Source organism: Glandiceps talaboti, chromosome 23 (assembly GCF_964340395.1).
Source record: "Glandiceps talaboti chromosome 23, keGlaTala1.1, whole genome shotgun sequence".
NCBI classification, from domain to species: domain Eukaryota; kingdom Metazoa; phylum Hemichordata; class Enteropneusta; family Spengelidae; genus Glandiceps; species Glandiceps talaboti.
The window spans coordinates 10,576,068-10,586,439 of NC_135571.1; the positions used below are offsets into that span (position 1 = coordinate 10,576,068).

Consider the following 10,372-nt stretch of genomic DNA (forward strand, 5'->3'; position numbering starts at 1 on the left):
TAAACTGTTTTAAGTCGACATGGAAAAATTGGGTCGGATAATTGGAGCGTAACTGATTTTAAACCGTCCAGTTTTACACGACTAAGAGTTGATGAACCATGTCATTATGTTGTTTTCGAACTTAAAGAGAAAGTTAGACTTTGTCAGTTAAGTAAGGGGGGGGGGCATTAATTAAAAAGTCTCAAGTACGTTGTCAAGAATTTAAAAGTCATGTTTGTGGAAAGCAATTTTTTTAATTGCCACGTAGCTTGCGTTGGGTGTGTGTTGGGGCCATTGAATTACAGACATGTAACCTTATAATAACTTAGCAGTACAGTTGAAGTTCCCCCCCCAAAAAAAACAACAACAACAACTTATGTCTTTACGTGATGTAATCATTACCACATAACCATTTGCACACCTGTAACATTCTCATGCAAATTCGCTAACTATAAATTAACATATTCAAACGTCTTATATGACGAACACCTGTTATGGCAAAGCGAGACGAGGAATTTTAATAATACTTACCTGTGGCATGGACAATTTAGACAAAAGGGGTTAATGTATTTTAATGTATTTTTACTGAATTAAGCACCTAAATTGCTAAAACGACGAGAACGCTATCATAGATCGATATTCCACCTGACATGGTTTTGTTGATATTGGTTTAGAAATTATCTTACTTCTCATTATCAATTTGTTGGTATAAATGATATCAATTCTTTAAAACAGGCAATCACATGTGGTGTTCCAAAGGGATCAATCTTAGGACCCACTCTATTTCTTTTCATTTTCCTTTGATTTTTTTTTTACTTTAGACTGTATGCTGATGATGCCAACTTATTTCATACAAACAAAGAGAAAAGCCACGTTATTGATCTAAATTATACGAGTATTGAATCAAAGAACATCACCTGGTGCGATGCAAATAGATTGACAATATATTTACTCAAAACTAATTAACTATTCAATCATAAGAAGTAATAGGACTAAGATTGGGACTACCCGAATACTAACTTTGAAAGAAAAGGTGATTCGTGAGGATGAATGAACATCTTTTGTTGGGGTTACAGTTAACAAGAATTTATCCCGGAAACAGCACATAGTCAGTGTTAAAACAAAAATTAGCAAAGCAACGGGAATCTTCCTCCAACTTCGTTCCATTGTACCTCAGTTCGTGTTTGTCACATGCTATACAACTCCATGGTTCTTCCACATATCATGTACGGACTTGAGGTTTGGGGTAGCACATACCCAACACACCTGGCTGAACTTTCAGTCATACAAAAGCGAATTGTACGTATCATAACATGTAGTAATTGGAATGCAGCTTCATATCCACTCTTTCAGAAACTTAGAATCTGAAATAGTCATCAACAACACAAGTTACTATTTGCAGTTTTCATCCACGATGTGTTACATAACAGTCTACCTGAAGTCATTCACGAATACTACACACCTGTCAATCACTCCTATTCAACCGCCCAAACATGAAAGGTATACCCAAAACAATTATGACTTAACACAACAGGTGTGAATTTAAATAAAAATATCATGGGTCTATATATCTCACTAATACAGCCACGGCTTCACCATTTAAACTGCAAGTCCAATCTAGGCCTCAACGGTTACTTAAGGGGCTAATTTTCAATCCTGGGTAACGTGTATCAAGCCAACATTTTCACGAATACAGTCCCCGAAACGCAGCTATTTTCAAAAAACCGTGACAGATTTCTTTCCTGTATACTCATAATACTATAGTCCAACATTAGGAGATAAAAAATCTGTAATACTCTCTAAAATGGTAGTTTCATAGGTGCTGTATGAGCTCTGTGAGCAATGTTACATGGTCAAAGTCATCTACAGTTTCATAGGTGCTGTATTAGCTCTGTGAGTGTGTTACATGGTCAAAGTCATGTAGTATAATGAGTGTCAGCTTAATCAGACCCCTATTTATATGCAAAGTAGGACTTTAAAGTCGCCATATGGATGAGGATTGGTTATTTATTTTGGCTTTTTTAAAAACCATAACACAACTCTATGGTGTTTTCCTACTTGAAAAAACAATGAGAAACAACATATATCAAGTCTGTGTTTGTAACTCAATACATTGCAAAAAGCTAGAAAGTGTGAGAAGTTACAATAACAAACCTTTAACAATTTTTTTTTTAATTTCACAATTTATTGAATTACAAATATGGACCTGTTATATGTTGTTTCATATTGTTTTTTTTTTACAAGTAGGAAAACACCGTAAAGCTGTGTTGTGGATAAAAAATTCCAAAAACGAATACCCATTTGTCATCCAAATGGCCACTTTAAGACTATCTAGAAACGATGAATGCCCACAACACTGCAAAAGTAGTGAGGCTGTGATAGTGTAGTAAATACAAACGAGGAATGCCCACAATACTGTAAAAGTAGCAAGGCTGTGAGAGAGTGTAGTAAATACAAAACAACAATAAATATACATTTCAATATTTTATTGTACTTTGGTTCAAAACTCAACAATCTGTAATACTAAAGCATTTTTTTAAGCACCAAACTAAAACTCTATCAATGTGAAGAAAATACAACACACAGTATAAGAGGAAAATAATTGCCATTCTTTTGATGGAATATACATTGCTTATCAACAGTTCTTGGTAAAGTAATAAATAGATAGAGTCCTTTTTGGAACAATTCGGTTGAATTTTTAAAACTGCAAAAGGTGGCATTTTTTCAAAGACGGCAAAAAAATTTCATATTTACAAAGAAAGTTGTGTCTTCAAAAAATCTGGACTATTCTACAAAGCTTCTATGTGTCTAGTTACCCCTTAGGATTGACACTCCTGTCTTCCACAAAACACATCATAAAGTATATTTACATAAAAAAAAAAGTGTGTATACTTACACCACAGAGGGCGCTCTAAAGTACAACTATTTAACCATTCGAAACAAAATATACAGTAGGAATTACAGAGAATGATCACAAATCGTTGCAATTTTCAACTGATTAAAACATATCTTTGAAAATTATTGCGAATCAAGAAACAAAGTTATATCGCTTAGTACTCTTGATGGATAGTATTCAGCTAAATATGCAAAAGATACACTCCATATATGGACATAACATTAAACCAATGGAATTGTGCAAAAGATTTATACCATATATGGACATAACATTAAACCAATGGAATTGAGCAAAAGATTTATACCATATATGGACATAACATTAAACCAATGGAATTGTGCGAAAGATTTGTACCATATATGGACATACCATTCAACCAATGGCAGTACACAATTTGACAGCCCAAAATCAAGGTTGTTTTTAAAATATAATGCAAACAAAGCACTGTAAGTGAGAGTTTGACAAGTTCACATCAATGTTCATTCATAAATTTCATGTGTATGCGCCCTCACTTACATACAGGCATGCAATACCATTAGCATGTGTACACATAAATAATAAATAATAAATTATAAAAATTACATTCATTGGAAGCCCGATTATGACGTGAATAAGTCAGTCTACATCATTTGATTAGATGGATAGGATTACTTTATCTACAACATAGTAATGACTTAAATAGTGGCAGAATTATTACCAGTCCTGAGAAACGTCATCGAAGGGATTCAACAAATTATAGCTTAGGTTTGTCTTGTCTTGTCAAAACTGCAAACACGCAGCATTTTGAAAGTAGTGAAATTTTGACTAGAATATGCTTTTTTTTACTGATATTTTTGTGAAAACAATAAATGACATCAACCCATTCAGTACTGAAAACTTTGCCGCCAAAATTATTTGAACAAAATTCTTGTTTTTATGTAAGTTTTTGACATATATCAGCTTCATTTTAGATTGGAATTAAAGAAATGTTATTTCGTAATGAAGTAATATTATTATAACTATGAAAATGCTCATATAAATTGGGTCCCAAAATTATTTAAAACTCGTCTCCAGTCATGAAAGGGTTAAAGTGCTACCAAAGTAATCCGAGCACACAGCATTTTGAAAGTACAGTAAAATTTTGACAAGAATATACTTTTTTTTACTGTTATTTTTGTTTAAACAATCTTAAGTGACGTAAAAGTGCTACCAAAGTATCCGAATATATATACACACTCTACATAAAGTTTATCCATGGTTGAGATTCTTTTTCTTATTTTCCTGTTATTGCAGTTTCAATGTCAGATTTTTCTCTTAATCTGATAAAGAAATTTTCTTTAAGTTTGCATTGTTATTGCTCTTGATCAGGGCCTTCATGCCTTACATAACGGTTTTTGATATACCAGATGCTTTTGTCATTCTATGCAAATTTGATACACATTTGATTGGCTTATTTGCATAATCGAATTCCTACCACCTGCTTAAGTGTGATAGGGTAATAATATAATGTAACAATGGAAGACACTCTTTGATTGGTCAAATCAATCTATAATTTGTTAATTTATACTGGTAAGTCAGATGTTCTTATTGGTTGACTTATAATTGTCAAACTCCCTCTGGTTGTCAAATTCACTTGTTAGCAGGTGGTGTAAAGAAAACAAGAATTTCAATGCAATTGGTATCTCTGATCTGAAAACTAATATATGGAGAGGTTTCTAAATTCACTTGTGAATAAAAATATACCAGATTATCGTTTTCCGAATAGTTTATTTCAGTAAGGTGAAAAGTATGGTATATTGACAAAAAAACATTATATTTGACTCGAGAGCACATTGATAATATTTCCTCACATCTTATTTTGCTGTATCCTATTTTGGCATGCAACTCAAGCCCCGAGATGGAATATTTTTCACAAGCACAGCTTTTATAAAAAAATAAACTACATCACACTGGTCTCTCATTAATTCCAAAGAAATCGCATACATAATGAGATACACGCATACATAATGAGATACATGCATACATAATGAGATACACTCATACGTAATGAGATACACACATTCATAATGATATGTGCATACATAATGAGATACATGCATACATAATGAGATACACTCAAACGTAATCAGACACACCTATATCTGCATATCAACAGTGTTAACACCTGAATAATAAATAATTGCTATTCTAATGAAATTTTCAAACTAGATGATTTTATACGGAAAACAGTTGATTATTCAAACTTTATCTCTCACAGACTCAGACAGTACATGTTTTCAAATATCTGATTGCAAATAATCCGATAGCTCACATAACCTAATGGCAGTGACAGCTCTCGTCCTTGACAATGCATTTTAGAAAACATCACAAAATTCTCAAAAACATGACCTGGCTAAAGAGCCAAATGTGTGACATCAGCATTTTGAAAATATGATTTTTATCGATAACTTGGATTTCTAATGCCCGTAGTATATTAATGACCCTTATAGAAGTTCATATTTCAGTAAACTATGTAAGCATTCTTCAGTGAAAATTATCTCAACAGATAAACACACACAAATATATATATATATATATACCGGTACATATTATGCACGCACGCACGCACGCACGCACGCGCGTGCGTGCGTGCGTGTGTGTGTGTGTGTGTAATATGTACCGGTATGTAGTCTGACGTTCACAACAGCATGAAACACTGTGTAACGGCTCCTGTGTATCTTGCTTGATAATGTGTTATTTACACCGCTCTACATACATATGTATTGAACACTGTTGACTACAGCATAGACATTTTATCTATACCGCGTTATATATATATATATTTATATATGCTTTATGTATATGTATGTGTATACTGTACATCTCCTCACAGAATGTGAATAATCAACTGTTTTCTGTTATTTCTGTTTTGTCATTTACAAAACTAAATAAATACAAATTAAATCATCTTCAAAGCAACCAAAACCAAGTCAAGGTGATAAATACCTTGTAATTCTTGCATTGATCATGTAATACATCTGTGACATTTCTTTGTTCTTTTTACAAAAAAAATATTTCCACTTTATGATGTCTTTGTTATAATACACGATATGGCAGTTCTGTACTACATTGCCCCATTTACAGAGTCTGATGTCCTACGAGTGATTATTCACTCAGCCTCTGATTGGTCCCTAAATAATTGTGACCTAGTGCGTGGTCGTGAGCGTTTCCTTCTAGGTAGATAACGTCGTTGAATTCAGCACCGATGCCACTGTTGTCAAATTCATAGCTGTTGTTGGAGAAGCTATCGATTCGAAATCTTGATAGAGAACACCTGTGAATGAGAAAGACAATTGAAGGTTATTTTACAGGAATTTAGAGATTTGAAAATCACAATGGACCTGTTGCCGGTTCAAAGTTACAGTGCACGTCTCTCCATACAATGCCATGTATTGTGTACGTGCTAAGGGTTTTGCATGTGCTATTCAGGGGAATGGTTGTCACCTGACCATACCCTATAACTGGGTACAAGAGCAAGTTTGACAACACACACAACTGCAAACATCAGACCATGGACAAACAGAACCTGTTACAAACGGGGAAAGTACACAAATGAATTGGATTAATAACACTTGGCACATCATGTTGGAAGTACAGAGACTTGTATTACATTCCATCATTTGATAAGAACAGTTTTATGACCACTTGCGTAATAGTTCACATTTACAAACAAATTTCCAGTTCTCGATGGCATTTCATGTACACATAAAGAGGCCATAAAACTGTTCTTATCAAACCGTGGTGTGTAATACAAGTCTCTGCTGTTCCAACGTCCTGTGCCAAGTGTTATTAATCCAATTCAGTTGTTTACTTTCCCTGTTTAACAGGTTCTGTCTGTCCACGGTCTGATGTCGGCAGTTGTATTATACCCGCAACACTGTTGTTATGCACTAGTGCCAGTTATAACAGCACGCACTATACAGGACAAACAAATGAATATTTTCAACATATGTGATCAGAAAACATGCCATATTGGCGGCTATAAGTACAAAAATAAACACATACCTGCAACACATGCAGTCATGAAACATGCAATGGTGCCCGCTATGAGAGCACGTACGGCAACTTCTGCCAGATCAGCTTTCCTTGCAGGACACATGGGTGTAATTCCTCCTAACTGGATGCCCACAGAACCAACATTAGCAAACCCACAGAGAGCATAAGTGGCTATCACTTCACCACGTTTCTGAAGAATTAGAACAACCACACAGGAGTTACAAATGGCGTCTTTGAATTATTCATAGTCAATAAAATGTTTTGATGATTCAAAGATTTATTGGATTAAATAATTCCATACTTTTCAAACTTTATAATTTTTGACTTGTAAGTTTTACAAAATGATAATACAAATGACAATTTTATATATATATATATATATATATATATATATATATATATATATATATAGTTTTAACAGGTTTAGATTTGTCAAATGTGACCAGTTTTAAAATGCTTTTATTCTGTAATGTACATTGTTGTTTTAAACAACATCAGAACATTTTCCCAGTAATTTTTTACTAAGGTTGGCGGGGGAATCCTGGTATTAACAGAAAGAAAGAAAGGGGTGAAAATACCAGTGTTTCCCTATAGAGTCTATGGTAATTTTGTTTGAGAACCCAGGTAAACTGACATGGGAACTCGGTAGTTATTAGTACTTACCCCACCCTTAGCAAAACACTGGTTGGGAATCTAGTAAAATAACAGAGGAACTCAGGTAGATTTTTACCTGGTTACCACCCTTAGCAAAAACACTGTTTTTCCTAATTTAGTATTTTTCAATGCATAGTGGCAATAAATATATATTATTAAAGCAACTCACCGAAATAGTACCCTTCGCTATTTCCTTTGCGAGGGTGTCGTATGCTACAAATTCATTAAGGAATGTCTTGGTACCAATCAATTCTGCTACGATGTGACAATCATCCCATGGCGTTCCCATTATCCATGCCACTGGCATAAACACGTACGAACATATGACCTGAAAGTTCAAAGTTCAAAGTTTAAAAACAAGACACGCACAAGCTCAATCTTGTGTGTATTGTGCAACTGAAATGAATCTTCCTGTAAGTTTTCGAAAAAAGAAGTACGACCGAATATACTCGTAAACACCACCGCGAATGTGTGCACCATAACAAATATACTCAGACTCTCATACACACACTCTGAGCATGTGCACTATGACAAACTACTCTCATACACACCACTACAATGTCATTTGTAGAAATTTAACTTGCCACTATTCCGGAATCACTTATAGATAGCTTACCTCAAAGGAGAGCTCAGGATAGCCCACCATACCACCAAGCCAGCCGAGTACTGCATTGACAAATGCTAAGAGTGCAATAAAAGCTATAAGATTGGCAGCAATATTGGCAACTAAAGAGACAGCGGTAGATGCCCCATTTGATGCTGCCTCTATCACATTTCTCTCTTTCCTGTTAAATTAAGAGAAAAAAACCGGATTCCAATGAGAAAGGAAATAATACTGAGTAGATCATTACAGAGGTTCCTTGTGTTCAGTATAAATCTGTCTATGGCTGTGGGTATGAAAACTCTACGGCCAAAAAAGAAAAGTCAAACATTGACAAATTGTCCTGACCAGTAAAAATATTTTGTCATAATCTGGTTGTCATTACGTTATGGTAATGAATATGGGATACTGCTGGAATACCTCTAATCCAATCAGTGAACATGTTATATAATATTGGGGAATACTGCCTATAACATCTCTGAACCAATTAGAAAACAGCTTACTGATATTGGGAAAACTGCCTGACATTTCTGAACCAATCAGAAAACACCTTACTGAATACTGAGAATACTACCTCAAACATTTCTTAACCAATCAGTAGAATGCTTACTTAATGTCCATCTTCTTTAACACCTGTTCTTGACTCATGTAATTTGAGTGCTCAATCTCTGGATAGAATAATTTGGAGATTGCGAGAGCTGCAGGTGCTGACATAACTGATGCTGAGATAAGATGTGATGAGCTGATACCAAATGAAATATAAGCACCAAGTACGCTACCAGCTATTGTTGCAAATCCACCGGTCATGACAGCATGGAGTTCTGATTTTGTCATGTCTGCTAGGAAAGGTTTTATCAACAGTGGTGCCTCAGTCTGTAAAGTGAATAAAATTATTCTAGTTACACAGGGTAATGCGTTATCATGAGTCATGCTGAAACTGAATTTGTTTGATTTTAGTTAATTTGTAACGTAAACAAGTTTTGACATCAGATGACCTGTTACAAACTGCCAAATTAAACAAATAAATTGGATTAATAACACTTGGCTCAGTATGTTGGAAGTACAGAGACTTGTATTACATTCCATCATTTGGTACAGTTTTATGGCCTCTTTACATAATAGTTTACAGTCACAAAGTACACATACTTGTATTACATTCCATCATTTCATAAGAATAGTTTTATGGCCCCTTTGCATGATAGTTTACAATCACAAACAAATTACCAGTTCCGCTGGCATTTCATGTACACTTAAAGAGGCCATAAAACTGTTCTTATCAAACCATTTTGTGTCATACAAGTCTCTGTATTTCCATAATTATGCTGTGCAAAGTGTTATTAATAAATCCAAGCCCTTTGTTTACTTTCCTTGTTTGTAACAGCTTCCATGGCCTGATGTCTAAGGGTGTATTATTGTTAAGTACTCCATATCATTCAATTTTACCCATTCTTGTATCCCTGAAGAAGGGTTCTGGTGTGAGACCAAAGCGTCAGAAAGAAATTCGTGCAAAAATCAGTTCTTGTGAAAAAGTATCAAGTTAAAATTAGAGTGAAAATGGGTTCAGAGTACAACTCTGATTTTGTGTTTGAACAGCTTTGTTTCGCTGTATTAATACCTAATAAGAAATACCATCTCACCCCCCCCCCCAAGAAATTATTTTTAAGTGTTGTTTAACATCTTCACTTTGTATTATATTTGACAATTTTTATTTGTAAATCAAAATCTAAATGAAGTGAAATTTGTCAGAAAATATCAAACATACCTGACCAATGAAAATGTTGCCTGCAGCGTTCAAAGATTCTGTGGCTGAGGTCTTCATAGTAATTTGCATAATCCATGCAATCTTACTGATCAAGAACTGCATGACATTCCAGTAATAAAGAATTGAGATCACACAACTGAAGTAAATAACGACTGGAAGAACCTAGAAAACAAAATAGAAGAATCATGTTAAGGGGATGAAATTGAGTCATGATGGATGAATGGTTATAGTGGTTGGCTTGGAATCTACAGGTTGCAGGTTGTGTAGTCATGATGGACGAATGGTTAGAACGGTCAGCTTGGAATCTGCAGGTTGCTGGTTGTGTAGTCATGATGGGCGAATGGTTAGAGTAATTTGCTTGGAATCTGCAGGTTGCAGGTTGTGTAGTCATGATGGGCGAATGGTTCGAGTGGTTGGCTTGGAATCTGCAGGTTGCAGGTTCGAGCCTTCTTGCTGCCGTTTGTCT

The 10,372-nt window shown here is 34.8% G+C and overlaps 1 protein-coding gene across 1 annotated transcript in view; it reads right to left on the reverse strand.

Annotated features, from left to right (window-relative positions):
- Positions 1 to 2,196: 2,196 nt before the first annotated feature.
- Positions 2,197 to 10,372, reverse strand: part of LOC144452582 (solute carrier family 28 member 3-like) — a 32,860-nt gene continuing 24,684 nt past the window's right edge. Inside the window, exons 6-11 of the mRNA XM_078143701.1 lie at positions 9,907 to 10,068; positions 8,755 to 9,017; positions 8,160 to 8,328; positions 7,713 to 7,871; positions 6,899 to 7,079; positions 2,197 to 6,167 (exon numbers count right to left, since the gene is read on the reverse strand). Of these exons, the coding sequence (XP_077999827.1) occupies positions 6,067 to 6,167; positions 6,899 to 7,079; positions 7,713 to 7,871; positions 8,160 to 8,328; positions 8,755 to 9,017; positions 9,907 to 10,068 (1,035 nt within the window). The 3' untranslated portion in view covers positions 2,197 to 6,066. The remainder of the gene's footprint in view (positions 6,168 to 6,898; positions 7,080 to 7,712; positions 7,872 to 8,159; positions 8,329 to 8,754; positions 9,018 to 9,906; positions 10,069 to 10,372) is intronic.